The following is a 15,314-nucleotide window of genomic DNA, read 5'->3' as shown; positions in this document are numbered from 1 at the left end:
TACTGTTTCTTCGAAAATGGCGCAATTTACAGTCTACACACCGTGTTGTAGGTGCCTAATCTAGCGGTACCTTTTGGCATCGGAGCATTATTATATACTTGTCCACCAATCTGTCCATTTCTTTTATCTCCAAAAAAGAGGACTTCCAATTCTAGATCATCACCTAGCTAAGATACTGAGTAAGAGGTTGTGAGCTAAACGTTTATAAAATCCTGTAATAGTCCTACTCTGGCTTCTTACAGCGAGAATCCTCCTCTGATGGACTCTGTCCGGGGCAAGGAGTAGTAAATAGTGGGGGACGACAGACGACAGTTGCAGACCAGGGAGAAGTGCGTATCTTGGCACGTCTTTTCTCCTGAGTCAGGCACAGCAGATAAGATAAGATTGACACAAACCTATTGGCTACGGTAAAATAAGATATGTACTCGATGATGATCAGTGCATATAAGCGCCAAATGAGCAAACCTGGCGGGTTATGCCCCGCTGATACCAGCAGGCCAACGTCTGTGATCTACGTGGACGAATGCTTGGTTGCAGCGATGACTCTAGTCGAGGTAATGCGTGGCCGTGACAGCTGACGAGAAAACAGCCAGTTACAGGACGCGGAGGAAGAGATGTTGGCACGCTGATTCGTAAGGCATCATCTCGACTCGATCAGGCTGGTTGTGCTGTTTCTATGACTCGCATGCCTCTAGATTGATCAAATCGTCTCTGATTCCGAACTTGATGAACTAAACAGGTCGTTGCGGTCTTAACAACCCTTTCACCATGTCCAAAATCACCGTTGCCATCGCCGGGGGCGGCATCGCGAGCCTGTCTCTCGCTGCGGGCTTGATCAAACACTCCCAGTTCGACGTCCACATCTACGAAGCGGTCACAGAGTATCCAGATCGCGGCGGGGGAATGGCTCTTCACAAGAACGCCATCTTGGCGATGGAGCTGGTCGACCCAGACTTGAAGAAGGCGTACTTCTCTCGCGCCATTCTCCTCGCGAGTGACGAGGAGCTAGAGCTAGCGACTCAGGTCATCCTCGCTGCTGGGCCTGACAGCGGCCAGGTCGTCGGACACCTTGGACGAGCCAAAGGCAGGAGAACGATTGCGAGGGCCGATCTCCTGCACGGCTGGCGCGAGATTCCGTCGGAGAGGATCCATTTCGGGAAGAAGCTGGTTGACATTGAAGAACAAGGAACGAAAATCGAGCTGCGATTCCAAGACGGCACTACGGCCGTCGCCGAATGTCTGATCGGCGCAGACGGCGTGCACAGCTGCACGAGGAAATATCTTCTTGGAGCAGACCATCCGGCCACAGCGCTCAAAAACCACGACGGCTGGGTCACCTACTCCCGACAGGTCCCATGGACGAGGCCTGTCAGGTCGTCCGGGACGAATGGACCAAGAATGTTCCTATTTTCTGCGGCCCAGGTGGATATGTTGTGTCTCTGCCTATTTATCGTGGTCAGACTCTGAGCTGTGGAGTCCATCGACGTACCGCAGGCAGTGACCAGACGGATAGGCCTTTTAAAAAGGAATATTTTGCGGCTTACAATGATGACTCCCGGGCTATTGTTGAGGTAGGAATCGTCCAAGGGCCAGAATTCACCTGAAGATACAGTGATACTGACTTCTTCCAGCTCGTCAGTCGCGATCCCAGTGCACACTGGACCCTGCAGGACCACGACCCAGAGCCGTACTACTACAAGAACAACATCGCCATGATCGGGGACGCAGCGCACGCGACAATGCCATTCGCCGGTAACGGCGCCGGCCAAGCCATCGAGGACGCGGCCGTCCTGAAAGCGCTCTTCTCAAGAGTCACCGATCCCAGCCAGATCGCGAAAGCATTCGCTGCTTTTGACGCTGTGAGAAGAGAGCGGTCGCAACGAGTAGTCGAGATCAGTCGGAATTTTGGTCGCCTGTACTCATATTCCCTGGATGAGGTGGGCGTTGATCCGGAGAAAATGACCAGATATCTGACGGAGAAGGGCTCGTATCTGAACGATGTCGATCTGGAGGCGCAGAATCGTGATGCAATTGCTTTGTATGAAGCGTGCTGAGATAGGCTGAAGGTCTGGCCTGCACCATTCAGGCGTGTTATCTGGTTTCTGGGTGTATTATTATATGAATTCATTCGAGTGATTGAGTAATAGGTCAATATTCCAAGTCATGTCGTGTTCTCTTATTTCAAATCATTTTTAAGGGTTTGAAATCCGATTATTGCAAGTAATCCGTATTCGCGATCGATCTTAATTCTGCTTGCTCAATGAAATTTGAAGTAAGTACATGGTCTTGTGATCATCGCAGAATCGTAAGAGGATACGTAGATTAGCTGTGCATAAACAGGCGCATGACGAGCTAATCTAGTAGAAATGGTATTCTTGGCATTTTTCTTCCTTCTTTGATTTCCCTGCCGTCTTCACACAGTCGAGGCAAAGACCTAGCTTCTTTTCTTTGAAGTTGTTGATTTCGGATTCCAGCTCTCTCTTCAAACTCATGCCTTCTAATTCCAAGCACGCACACGACCCTGTATGACACTCTTTGAATCGGTGGTCCGGCATGTATAAAGTCCCATGCATAATTTTCAGAAAACTTCTCCCGTCAAGCAAGTCATCATAGGGTGACATTCCAGCACGCCTAAGATCACAAAGGTACGTTCCTATGGCGTTAACGACAGCATCGCAGCGGAACTCGGTCAGTTTAGAAACTGAACTCATGATGGCTTTCTGAAGGTGTTGAATCATTATCATTCTCCGAGTGTTAAATTCCACTGCTGGTGATCAGCTGTGGAGATCTTTAAAATGTTATATCCTCTTACTTACCGAGGAGGTCATGATGAAGAAATGGACAGTTGGTCAATACTGGAAGGCTAATGAACGAACCCTCCTGCACAAACAGAATCTCCCGCGATATGGATGAGAAGTAGTCTGGGAGATCCACGACGTATGCCAATAGCAAGAGGCGGCAGAGATCGTCAACTGGGATACTCTTCAGGTCGCGACTAAGCCATAAGGCGCCGTAGCCGGTCATAGAGCCGGCACACTGGTACTTGTCACAGATCAGGGCCAGATTTTCTAGGCATTGTGGGCTTTGGCTTCGTGGGATCTCATGGGATCGATGATGAATAACATTGAAAAAGACAAGGAATGCTTCCGCATCGTCTTCTGGCAGAGGGATGGTAGATGGTTTCTGTGATTTCATCTGGATCCCCTCCTTGAATTGGGATCACCTCGAAAACAGGTGAGGCTAAAGAGAGAACGTTGGATGCCACGAGCAGACGCATTTTGGATTCGCCAACTTCCAGGATCACATCTCCTTTAGGATCGATCTCAATGATGACCATCTTTGCCTCCTCTCTGTATCCAAATGGTTGTCAACAAGAATAAGGTAGTAGGTAATGAGACGAATGAAGGAAGGAAGCTGAGATTGAATCCAGTTCTGTCTCTGGGAAGGTGACTACCTGACATGAGAGTGAAGTGAAGCAATGGCCAGACCTGACTAAGTCTGATTTGAAAACAAAGAAAACCAGCCGGCGACTACCGGCCAGAATCCTTGCAACAGTTTCATTTGGCAGAAGTAATCCGTGTACAGTACGAAACAGACTTCTCTCGACAAAATGCTCTTGCTTTCCCGTTCAGGAAGGTTGCTGATAAGGGTTCGGCTGCTTTGCCGAGGCGATTACATAAGCGAGACCTCGAGCTTCCCCGGAGATGGCGATTAGAGACGATCAGCATCGATCTCCCCGCACAGCAGTCGATTGTAGAGCCATCCCCATGCCAAAGGAATATCCATGCACCGAGCCTGGCTGCGGGAAGTCCTTCCTTCGACCAGAACACCTGTCTCGACATCGTCTGAACCGTAAGTCCATATGCATGTACCCATTGGCTAGCAGACATGTTGACCCTCGTACAGACCGTCCCAAGCAGATCTACCAATGCCCCTCATGTCCCAAGCGCTTTGTCCGCAAGGACCTGCTGCGGAGACATGAGAAGCGACATGAGAAGGGCATGTGGTTCCGCAACTCGGGGGGCTACACGGGCCCATCGCCCATGCAGGATGCCTCCCCAGATCCTCCCCAACGCTCAGTCCGGGAGCCTGCTGCAATGTTTACCGTCGAGAATGACGACGTGCGAGGCGTCCCAACGGCATCCAGCGAGAAGAGCCATGACGACGCGGATGATGACACCGCCGATAAAGGTGACCATCCCGTCAGTCATGACCAGCAAGCCATGGTGCCAATGGACTTTCGCAACGACATGATCAACCCCCTGACGGATGATCATGTCGCCTCTCTCTTCTTTGATCCATCTTTCAACATCCCAGATCCTTCTCTGGACTTTGAATGGCTCTTTGACAACATCTCAGCCGATTTCAACTCCGCCAACGGGGGTCTCCCCGTGGTATCCCCACAGAGCAGTGCATCGGCGGCAGGCATCTCGCCGCCATCCTTCCCCATGCAATCTCCTCACATTCGCTCCCCAGCTTCCTCTCACTCATCGTCCTCCTCTCCCTGGGTTGCTGTTCGAGCGAACCTGCTGACGGCGTTGAACACCCTGGCCCCTGACATTCTCATGTCCTCGTTCTTCTATCCCTCCAATCTGGCCCATTTCTACGATCTCTATTTTGAAAACTACCATCCTCATTTCCCTATTCTACATAAGCCGACTCTGGACCCGATGAAGGCCCCTCCTCTACTCATTGCCGCCATCGTGACGCTGGGATCGACCCTGTCAAGCGATGCCGCTCACTTTGAGACATCCATCAAGATCCACGACTCTCTTCGCTATATTATCTTTAATGTGAGTTCCATTCTTTAAAATTGAAAGAATCGCAGTTTCTGATCACTACAGACCGGAGATTTTGAGCCCCCTGCCTCGCTCTGGTGTGTCCAGACGCTGCTTCTAATACAGGCACACGAGAAAATGTTTTCGACCAGAAAACACCATCAATTGGCACATATATTTCACGGCGCCATCATAACTGTAAGAGGACCACCCATTAGTTTTGCATGGTGATACTGACTGATGCTACACAGCTCATGAAGCGAGGAGTGGCATACTCGTCGGTACAAAGTGCATCGTCTAATCGGGAATTGACGCCCCTGGAACAATCATGGCATCAATGGATCGAAACCCAGTCCTCGAATCGCACTGCCTTCTTCGGCTTTGTCATGGATGCGCAGCACAGCTTCATGTTCGGACACACCTGCATTCTGTCGGTACACGATGTGCGTCTGCCATTGCCGTGCGCAGACAGTCTGTGGGAGTGTGACAATGTAGAAGAATGGAGTCGATTGATGCGCAAAACTCCAGAGTCTCCTGGCTTCCTTCCCGTCTTGAAAAGGCTTTTGGGGCGCACTCCGATTCCGCCTCACTGCAGCGCGTATGCGCGGCTAATCCTGCTGCATGGGTTGTTTAGCGTGACAGCCCATATGAAGGCAAGAGATTTGGCTACCCTCGGCGTCGGACGCATGTCGTCGGCGAGTTCGCCCCGGATGGGTCCGATCGACACCTGGAAGGATACGCTGGAGAGGGCGATGGACACGTGGTCATTTTCTCTGGTCTCGCGAAGCTCCTCTCTGGCACTGGAGGCGTCCAAACCTCTTTATCGGATGGCATATGTGGCCATTTACACCGATATCACCGACATCCACATTCTCGCCGGGGCTCCGTCTCTGTTGGGCACTCTGCTGTCGGCGAATGACCGATTGAGAGCCACAGCCCGGGTACGCGCGTGGAGCGATAAGCAAGAGTCGAAGAAGGCTCTCTACCACTGTCTGCTACTCATCCAGGAGATCATCTTCACGGGACAACAGTATCGGGCGTGCACCGACAATATCGCGTTACGGCCGTGGTCTCTGTATCACGCAGCACTCATTCTGTGGGCATACGGGTTTATGGCACGGGAAAGAGGGTTCCCCCCAGAGAGGCGCCCGTCGAGTAGCGCGGAAGAGTATCTTGTGCGCATGCTGATGCTGCTGCGGAACGACTCTGAGGAGATTGGCAGCGCAGCACAGCAGACGAGAGAGCTACTGCAAGCTGTGCGGGAAACCCTGGAAGGGTGTCGATGGGAGTTGCTCCAGGAAGCCTACGAGACACTTGGAAGGTTGATTGCAACATGAAAATATGCGTCTATTTCTGATGCATCAATTTTGGTCATAACATCTATGTATAACTACCAATCTTTTTTTCTTTCCCTCTGAACCCACTTTACAGCACCGCCACGCACTCGATCTCGACATCCGTGTTGAGGGGCAAGGTCTTCACGGCGACGCAGCTGGAATCAGTCATGTCAGTCAGTCATTTGTTATGTGTCAGTTCTCCTGATCAGCGGCACATACGTTCGGCATGGCTTGACTTCACCCCAGTACTGCGTGTAGACGGAGTTCATCTCGGCGAAATCGTCCATGTTGGCCAGGAAGACGTTCACTTTGACGACCTTGTCGAGGCTGGTGCCCGCAGCTTCGAGGACATTCGACAGGTTCTTGATGCATTGGTGCTGCGTATTGTCAGTTAGGCATTTCACATACTGGATTGCAACAATTCCTTTCAACTGACCGTGTGGGCTTTGATGTCGCCATCAATCAGCTTCCCCGTCTCGGGGTCAATCGCAACTGCTCCAGAGCAGTACACGACGCCGTTGGCGATGATGGCCTGCGAGTAGATGCCGGGCAACGGCTTGGGGGCCTTCTCAGTGAAGACAGGGGTTTTGACAGACATGTTGGCAGCGATTCAGTTTCTGGCTGGAGGGAGAGAAACGACGAGAAGTGGTATCCAGACAGCTTTGGACAAGAGATGCGGCAGTCTCTGCCTGGATATACGTTTATCTACCCCTCTCTGCAGTACAGCTCTGGGCCAATGACTGTGCTCAATGCGACGTGGTCGGCCTCATCCCACGTCGCGATGGGGCTGGTCCTGGCAGGCTCCATCCACTCCAATCTGCGCGATGGTTCCCCGCCCGCAGAATGGATCTCGATTCCGGCGTCGAGGGGGCATTGCCCCGCGTTAGTCATCGAAGTTCCATTATCAGGAGACTCGGTCCTACCTAGCGACTATTAGGTTATCTCTTGGCCTGGCACCCCGCACTGGCTCTGCCATCCCGCGCAAGAGGTGGGGCGCGCGAGATGCCGACTGTCGTGCGAGACGGCGAGGGCAGTCGTATGATGCAGCGGCCAGAATGTGTTAAAAGAGCGTCGGAGATATGGCTCGCATGTGCCTGCGTTGGTTCGCTTTATATTGTTATTTCCCCCTGTTCTGCGGCTGTCCTAGGACTGACTCCGACGTTCGATTGACAGCCCCAACCAGCAAATACATATACTATAGTCATTTACACTGCATTGCATACCATAATATAGCAGAGCATATATATATCCTATTTATTTTTTAAATTCATCTCATCATGTCGACCGCAGAGGACGTCCCGCAGCCCCCATACCCCCTGCACGAATCCGTCCGGGACAGGCTACACCCGGAATACGTCGCCTTCTACAACAAGTACATTATCAACCAGCAGCAAGTGCACTACCAGCCCGTCGCCGCATCGCGGACCAGCGGGATCCTGATCCCCGGCGGCGGGCCGGTCCTCGAGGTCGGCAAGACGGAGGACATCAGCATCAAGAGACAAGAAACGGAGGGGCCTGATGTTCCGGTGCGGGTGTTTACGCCCAAGGGCGACAAGCCTGAAGGCGGCTGGCCGGTGTTTCTGTACTTCCACGGCGGGGGATGGGTGCTGGGGAATATCAACACCGAGAACACGGTGTGCAGCCATGTGTGCCAGCGGGCGAAGTGTGTTGTTGTGACGGTTGATTATAGGTACGACACTACTATGAGCAAAGCTAGAATCTAGAAATGAACTGACGAACTATGTGTTTGGTGTCTAGACTCGCTCCCGAACACCCCTTCCCCGCCGCCGTCCACGACAGCTGGGAAGCGCTCCTGTGGCTCATCTCACCCGACACCGCATCACGACTAGAAATTAACACGACCAAACTCGCCGTCGGCGGCTCCTCAGCAGGCGGCAACCTGGCGGCCGTGATGACACACAAAGCGCTGCAGTCGCATATCCGCTTCGTGAAGCAAGTCCTCGTCGTCCCCGTGACAGACAACACCGCCGACGTAAGCAACAACTGGTCATGGCGGGAATTCCAGCACACGCCCGCGCTCCCAGCGCCAAAGATGCTCTGGTACCGAAACCACTTCCTACCCGACAAGAGCCAGTGGGCGAACCCAGAAGCCAGTCCATTGCTCTACGACGATGACTGGAGCAAACTGCCCCCCGCAACGATCATCGTCGGCGAGTTGGACGTCCTCCGCTCCGAAGGGGAGCAGTACGCCGAGAAGCTGCAAAAGGCCGGGGTGCCGGTCGAGCTGCACGTCATGGAGGGCATGCCTCATCCGTTCCTGGCGATGGATGGTGTTCTAGAGGCTGGGAAGAGGGCGATTACGTTGTTCTGTGAGGCGGCGGAGAGGAGTTTCTATAGTTGAGAGATTGATTAGCTGGAATATATATATTAGTCTAGGTTTATATCATATAGGATTAGGGACTGTATGTTGGATAGATAATTAAATTAAATTAAAAAATGCAATGAAACGAAAGGAAATATGTCACTGTCAAGTATGCTGACAATGTACTGTACATAGATGTAGAGGATTGAAGTGTAGGGAGGACATGGATATAACTAGTTATGAGTATTTATGTTCGTCTGTCAGTTAGTTTCTTATTTCAGTATTTATTAAGCTGCTCTGGATTTTATTATACTGTATCGCACTGTATAACAAACCTTATGTGTATACAGTACAATAGTGAAGAGACTCGCTTCGCTCGATCGGTTAAAGGAATCTAGGTCTGTCCATAATAATTATAAACTGAGTATTACCCGCTCTATGTTATGGTGAGAATAGGGAAAAAGTTTCCGTCGTCAAGGGCTGGGGGAGAGAGAGATAGATCGGAGGTGGTTTCTTGAGAGAGGGGTATATATGCTGGGGTGTTTTGTTTCAGAGCTATATAGAGTAAGTAAGGGTGGATTGTTTAATTAATTGATTTTGATGCATTCCAAGATGATAGATAGATAATGGTGTTTGAAAAAAAAAAACAGGGATTATTAGAAAAACGAAATCTACGAATCTCGAACTACGAATCATTCGTTCCTATCTATATATACCTTCTTCAGACGGGACTGGATTCGGAATTAATTCTTACTGCTTATATATAGACCTAAATTAAATGCTTAGTTTTTTTTTCCCTTTTCCGTTTCACCCGGTTTTTTTTTAAAAAAAAATTCATAGTAACTTCGTCTCCAGCAAATCTAACTAACATTCCAACGAAATTCCATTTTGTCCTCTTCTTCTATAGGATTCTCTTGTAAACTATTATTAATAAGTGATGGAAAAAAAAAAGGGGCAAAAACAAAACGAAAAAAAAGCTCACTATAAAAAAAATTAGAAAGTAGCAGAAGGTATTTAAATTAGACCCAGCAAAATATGCAAATTAAACTTTTTTTTTTCAAATCAGAGGCGTAAGTAAATGACTATTGCCACTAGTTGGAACATGTTCCTCCGACAGATTTGCTTGCTCACCCCGTAGCGTAGCGGACAAAGAACCTCAACTCAAGAGATCGAGATCGAGATCATGTGGTTCTATGCAGTAAAGGGGTGTACGGCGAACAATTAGTTTCGATCCATCAAAGTGAGCGTGCAGGAGACGTCCATGGTGAGGCTCCATAAATGACAGCATCAAAATCTGCATTTTTTTTTTGCTTTGGAGTCAGCAAGGTATAATTCGGTAGTTTCAGTACGACTGTATAAATGACATTATCGGAACTTGACTTACAGGAGAAATAAGGCAGGCTTCGAGACCTTGACCTTGACCTTCGTTTCCTGGTTCATTCGTCTATCGATCAATCTAATTATGGCAGCCAACTCCCCTTGCAGTAGTAGTAGTGGTCTCTCGTCTCTAAGCATATAATGACTTGTGAAAACCACAACATGAGGGAAAAAAAAAAGAAATGGTTGTCATCCTGTTCATAAATCAATCGTGAGACATAGTCGCTACCATCGATGCTACCTTGCGTGAGCACTAGACGTCTCCGTAAAGATGGTTCGGCAGGCTATATATCACTGTCAGTAACTATAAATAATAAATATAACATGAGAATAAGAGATTACCTATTAGATCGTCAAGTCCAACTGCATCATCATCATCATCAGGCATCCCCAGTCTAGGAGCACCAAACATATGTACATACACCAGTCTAGGTAGGTCGTTAAATATGGCGTCAACATAATTATTAGGCTTGCTGGCGCGGACAAACCAGACCTGTCAGACTCAGGCTCCTCCGGGTCGAAAATAGGAATAGGAATAATAGGGCTCCTCCTCAAGGTACTTACTTAAGTGGTGGCCCACGATCAATTAGGTATTTCGTCATCAGATCTTTTTTCTGCGGGTTATAGAGAGGATCGAAGAAAGAAACAAGGCTGCTCGAAATGTCTGGTTCTGATGATTCTCATCAGTCGTCGAGAATTGCTCCACCTGAACAATGGGGAGTGTCTCCAGGAAGCTGCTGTTGTGCAATGTATTTTTTTTGCTGCCATCGTAGTAGTCTTTGATTATATCGCACAACTACTGGATTTTCCTTTTCCGCTGGATCGCCGCCCTCTTTTGGGATTTCTGTCGAGGCGCCATAGTTGATGGAATGAAGTTTCAATGGACTTTGGATTCATGCGAGGATGACTTTTGAGTGGACTAGGCATCAGTCACTCTGAGTACTGTACTGTATATAGGCAAACTGACTAAGCCACGGCACTTCATGCCATCTCCGCCGTCACACCGAGTTACTCCGTACGCACTTCATTTTCATTCATTTCAATTGTCTTGTCTAATAAGAATATCCAAGGCAAGAACATCCAAGGGACAAGAAACAAGAAACAAGAAGACAATGATCAGGATATCAAACGAAAAACGAAAAGAAAAAAAAAAGCTAAAGTACAGATGGATCGAATGATGACACAAGGGAATAGACAAGAGAAAGATGTTCTCAGGATGGCGATATCAGGACAAGATGAAAAAGGAAAAGAACAGCGATAGATCGACTGCAAAAGACGCCGTATGATGCAGAAATCGATTGATCGTCAATCAGGAAAGAAGAATGCATGCTAGGACAACATCTTGCAAAGACATCTCATCTCGTGCAGCCAGTCCATTCGAGACAGAAACACGGCAAGGAAAGAAAAAGAGCGTGTCCTCTGACTGTTTCGACTGCGTATAGACCAGACCGTAGTTGACAACTGGACAATTTCGACTGCGTGTAGATCATAGTTGACAAGACAATGGATATCAAGCAGATCGAGTGCAAACTCGCCCACATACTGTACGTCCGTCAGAGTATGATTAGCACGACACTCCAAGGATGCTCTAGCATTCGTCAATCAAATGACAATTGATACTTTCATGCTCTCGGATGACTTCGCCGCGACTCAGCTGGTGGCGTAGGCAATGGCCCTGTCGGCGGTGCTCCCGGGGGCAGAGTGCCAGTCTGCAGGCCCGCCCTCGTAGAAGAGCCCGACACGCGCGGCAAGTAGGGCTGCGGCGCGGCGTCCACCGCAGAGTGAGGATCAGCGGCGTACGACCGCGAAGGCCGACGACCTTCACCGTTCATGTCCTTTGTTTCCAACGACAGATGTTCAAGGGGCGGCAAGGGCGGTTCGGGCGCGTGTCTCGGGGTGCTGTTGCGCGGCGTTGTCGTGCCCCCCGATGTTGAGTAGTGTCCATGCGAAGAGATTTCGCTGGAGATATTCAGCGGGATTTCGCCCGACGTTGGCGTCTCATGGGGCGCGACATTCTGCGAATGCGAGGACCGCGACGAACTTGTAGCTCTGCTACCGTCCCGGTTAAGCGACTGCGGCGCCGGCGGAGCGAGATACGACCGACGATGCTGGGCCCGCATCATGCTGATAGCCCACTCTTGCAGATCAACCGGGGTCCGTTTGGCGGCCTGCAGGAATGCATCTTTGTCCTGAGAACACTGTCAGCAGCAGACCTTCACTCCGCATCTGTCATCCTTACATAGAGCTCACGAGGGGTGGGTCGTTCCTCGGGCTTTTTGAGCAGGCACTTGGCCACAAACTCATGCAGGATGGGTGGAAACGCGTCGCTCTTGGGGAGCTTCGGCGCGGGTTCGTGCACAATCTGCTGGAGCAGATCGAGGATCCCCATGGGGCCGGCACTGGCTCGATCCCCTGCAGATGAATCGCTCGTATCAAAGGGGAATCGGCCAACAGCCAGCTCCATCACGGTCAACCCAACACTCCAAACGTCCGACCGAACCGTGTAAGCGCCGCCCTGGATCCGCTCCGGGGCCATGTAGGTCGAGGTGCCGACAAAGGTATCCGCGAGCGAGTTGACAGTTTCCGTCGCAACTCCGAAATCACACAGCTTGATATTGCCGCGAGAGTTGACCAGGACATTGGAGGGCTTGATATCGCGGTGCATGATCCGGTGGTTCTCATACAGGTAGCACAGTCCTGCCAGGATCGATTCGGTGATCTTGCCCAGCACATCAACCCGAATCGGACCAAACTCCTTGGAGATCCGGTCGAGCGAGCTGCCGCATTTCAGTCAGTCAGCATTCCGACCGACGTGATCTCTCATCGACGTACCCGCAATCCATGTATTCCATGCAGAGGACGATGTCTCGTGACTCATTCTGGAAAGCACCGTAGAAAGTGACGATGTACGGCGAATTGCATTCATGTCCCACTTGGAGTTCTCGCAAGATCTGCTTTCGCACATTCTCCTTGGCGTCGACCCGGATAATCTGTACCGAAGCAAAGACCCGCATCAGCGCCAATGGGTTGTTTATCAAAGAACGGCGTGCCACTGTACCTTTCGAGCCATGATCACCTTGGTCGTGGCATGCATGACCTTGGAGACGGTGCCGCCATTGCCCGCACCGATCTCCTTCAGCGTGATCAGGTCCTCACTGCGCAGGTCGAGCTTGAACTCGAGCCCGATTTCCAGCGTATCCGTTCGATTCCTGTCGGCATTTTCGAGCTGACCGTTGCCGTCCGAGGACTTGGAGACAGTCTTAGGGGTGGCATTGAGGGCAAGACCTTTCACATTCTTGCGTTTCAGCGTCTTGGCCTTAAATTGCTCCGCCATGGCCGTGCTACAGCAGGCCACTCAGCCGGGAGAAGATCGACGACACTGCGGAGGCAAGCAGATAAAGGTGCAGTAAGCAAATATGGAAAGACTGGAGGCTTGGGAGAGAGGCAGCAGTTTATAGCAGGTCGTCCGATCGGTTGGAGTCGGTGGTCTCTCGTCGAGGGACGCGTGGGCTTTTTGGGGTTGGGGTCAAAGGGTATCTGGCGATGCGACCGGTACCTGGCACCAAACAAGGTCGCTGGAGGAGCGAGTTCAGGCAATCTAACCGCCCAGAGCACGCCAACAGCGATCAGTCTGCTGGCAGGATGGAGCGGTGGTCCCTCCAGCGAACGGAGGGGAGCTGCAGAGTCGAGAGGGGAGTGTTGGAGGCGCTGGCAGCCAGACGACCGCAGCGGGGCCAATCAGAGCGCTGGGGGCGGCGACCTGGACGCGCCAAACAGACGGCGGCGCGTGGGATAGCGATGGCTATTCGCCTGGGAGACCAGCAGGCTGCACACGAACAACTCAGCCGCTGTGCGTTGTAGGGACGCGCGAAGGGTGGCTCTGGAGAGGTGGACGGGGAGAGTTGGGTTGGAGTCTGATCCCAATGTCGCCGGCTGAAACCATGGCAGTGACAGCGGCCGGCAGTGGGGAACGCAGAGGTACCGGTACGCCGCGCCCACAGCCTTTTCCCGCCGCAGCGAGGTACCGGTACCTGGACGCCGTCGCCAGGGTTCTCGTGCAAGAACGACGGTTTGCTGCAAATAAGAAGCTGAGGACCCATTTGTCGCAGACACCAGCACAATAGACAGTCCCAGGCTGCAGCAATGGCAATCTAGTACGAATAGAACAGTGACTGTGGACTCGACTCTACGATACGGCTCAGTCACTGCCTGCTGCTATTCTTGTACTGCACTCTAATTAACTATTATTCTGCTCTCTACCAGTATTTTGGCTCCTCTGAAAAAGCCTGGTTCCTCTGGGGGAGTGGGTCGCTGTCAATTCAAGGCAAACAAAGAAAAAGACGCTGCGAAGACAGCACAGTGAATGAACGCAATTATGATTGGCCCAGACGAAAAGAAAAGACGCGCACGTGACCGCCATTCACCGCAGAATGGCCGCCCGGGACCCACTGCGTTTCGTTAGACCAATCAGTGTGGATGACTCACGTGAGCAGTAAGGATTACCAGCCACACCTCATCAGCCCCAGCCACCGCTAACCCAACTTGGGACTAGGGCACCCGCCACGCGCGTCGCGCCTTTTTTGTTCCGAAGGCAAGACTACAAGTGAGCAAGTCGAGCACTCGCCAGAGCTGCTTGCTCTCACCCAGCCTTCCTTTCATCTCTCACCATCGCTGACCGGAACAGTCCTGTCGACCTGGCTGCGCGTCTCCAGGTTGTTCTGGTGCCCATCCATTGTTTTACTTTCGGGGAACGGAGCAGAACAGACGGAGAAGACAACCGGCATCATGAGCGCCAACGAGCTGGTTGAAGGCGAGGCCTTGCTGGACGAGGAGAACGACGTCGAGTACGACGAGGAGACCGGTGAGGTCAACGAGGATGAGACCGGCGTCGCCGCTGGTGCCTACGACGACTCAAGTGAGGAGGATGAGGACTTGGATGACGACGAGGAGGCTGCTCGAGAGGTAAGACAGCGCCCTTCGACCAGCGTTCCAATGCGCCAATCCAGTGTCGTTCCTGTCTGCTGACACGGCGGTAGATCCGCGAAGGCTTCATCGTCGACGAAGATGAAGAAGAGCTCGAGGAGCGCGAACAGCGACGTCGAGAGAGGAAGAAACGTCGAAGAGAAGAGCGCGAGCGCGAAGATGAGGCCCTCGACGAGGAAGATCTGTACCTGATCGGGGAACACAATCCCGACTTTCAGCCTCCCACCGGCACTGAGGTAAGGCTCTTCTCCATCTGTGGTTGGGGAGCCGATAGAACGTGACTAACCCTCCCTCTCTTACCGCAGTCCAAGTTCAAACGCTTGAAGAGAGGCCACAAGGGCGACGCCGACCGTCAGGCTTCCCAGGGCATCGATGACATGTTCAAGTCCGATGAAGAGGAAGAAGCCGACTATGGCAGGCCGTCCGACCGCAGGAGAGCCATCCACGATGAGATGGATGACTTCATCGAAGAGGATGTCTTCTCGGATGAGGAGCGCGCGCGGGCGCATGAAGATG

The 15,314-nt window shown here is 51.6% G+C and overlaps 7 protein-coding genes across 7 annotated transcripts; 4 read left to right on the top strand and 3 right to left on the bottom strand.

Moving 5' to 3' along the window:
• Window positions 1-768: 768 nt before the first annotated feature.
• On the top strand, window positions 769-2,054 carry T310_7165 (uncharacterized protein; the record flags this gene model as incomplete). The annotated part of the gene is made up of 3 exons (XM_013470035.1): window positions 769-1,422; window positions 1,461-1,571; window positions 1,632-2,054. 3 exons carry the CDS (start codon window positions 769-771, stop codon window positions 2,052-2,054), a joined length of 1,188 nt encoding a protein of 395 aa, XP_013325489.1.
• A 303-nt stretch (window positions 2,055-2,357) lies between these two features.
• On the bottom strand, window positions 2,358-2,828 carry T310_7164 (uncharacterized protein; the record flags this gene model as incomplete). The annotated part of the gene is made up of 2 exons (XM_013470034.1): window positions 2,358-2,720; window positions 2,817-2,828. The coding sequence occupies 2 exons, from the start codon at window positions 2,826-2,828 to the stop codon at window positions 2,358-2,360; spliced, it is 375 nt and encodes a 124-aa protein (XP_013325488.1).
• Window positions 2,829-3,767: 939 nt separating this feature from the next.
• On the top strand, window positions 3,768-6,115 carry T310_7163 (Krueppel c2h2-type zinc finger protein; the record flags this gene model as incomplete). The annotated part of the gene is made up of 4 exons (XM_013470033.1): window positions 3,768-3,852; window positions 3,907-4,793; window positions 4,845-4,976; window positions 5,030-6,115. The coding sequence occupies 4 exons, from the start codon at window positions 3,768-3,770 to the stop codon at window positions 6,113-6,115; spliced, it is 2,190 nt and encodes a 729-aa protein (XP_013325487.1).
• An 88-nt stretch (window positions 6,116-6,203) lies between these two features.
• T310_7162 (L-PSP endoribonuclease family protein (Brt1)) lies at window positions 6,204-6,713 on the bottom strand (the record flags this gene model as incomplete). The annotated part of the gene is made up of 3 exons (XM_013470032.1): window positions 6,204-6,270; window positions 6,335-6,492; window positions 6,552-6,713. The coding sequence occupies 3 exons, from the start codon at window positions 6,711-6,713 to the stop codon at window positions 6,204-6,206; spliced, it is 387 nt and encodes a 128-aa protein (XP_013325486.1).
• A 679-nt stretch (window positions 6,714-7,392) lies between these two features.
• On the top strand, window positions 7,393-8,836 carry T310_7161 (Triacylglycerol lipase; the record flags this gene model as incomplete). The annotated part of the gene is made up of 4 exons (XM_013470031.1): window positions 7,393-7,778; window positions 7,874-8,445; window positions 8,513-8,538; window positions 8,789-8,836. 4 exons carry the CDS (start codon window positions 7,393-7,395, stop codon window positions 8,834-8,836), a joined length of 1,032 nt encoding a protein of 343 aa, XP_013325485.1.
• Window positions 8,837-11,437: 2,601 nt separating this feature from the next.
• T310_7160 (Mitogen-activated protein kinase kinase) lies at window positions 11,438-13,149 on the bottom strand (the record flags this gene model as incomplete). The annotated part of the gene is made up of 4 exons (XM_013470030.1): window positions 11,438-12,004; window positions 12,055-12,592; window positions 12,648-12,805; window positions 12,874-13,149. The coding sequence occupies 4 exons, from the start codon at window positions 13,147-13,149 to the stop codon at window positions 11,438-11,440; spliced, it is 1,539 nt and encodes a 512-aa protein (XP_013325484.1).
• A 1,096-nt stretch (window positions 13,150-14,245) lies between these two features.
• Window positions 14,246-15,314, top strand: T310_7159 (uncharacterized protein; the record flags this gene model as incomplete). The annotated part of the gene is made up of 4 exons (XM_013470029.1): window positions 14,246-14,300; window positions 14,368-14,777; window positions 14,852-15,034; window positions 15,110-15,314. Coding segments are annotated over 4 exons (853 nt in total), but the record flags the coding sequence as incomplete, so codon positions are not given.

Source organism: Rasamsonia emersonii, assembly GCF_000968595.1.
Source record: "Rasamsonia emersonii CBS 393.64 chromosome Unknown ctg1118621760510, whole genome shotgun sequence".
Classification (NCBI taxonomy): domain Eukaryota; kingdom Fungi; phylum Ascomycota; class Eurotiomycetes; order Eurotiales; family Trichocomaceae; genus Rasamsonia; species Rasamsonia emersonii.
The sequence above is the reverse complement of the archived record's forward strand: the minus strand, read 5'-3'. Positions and strand labels throughout refer to the sequence as shown.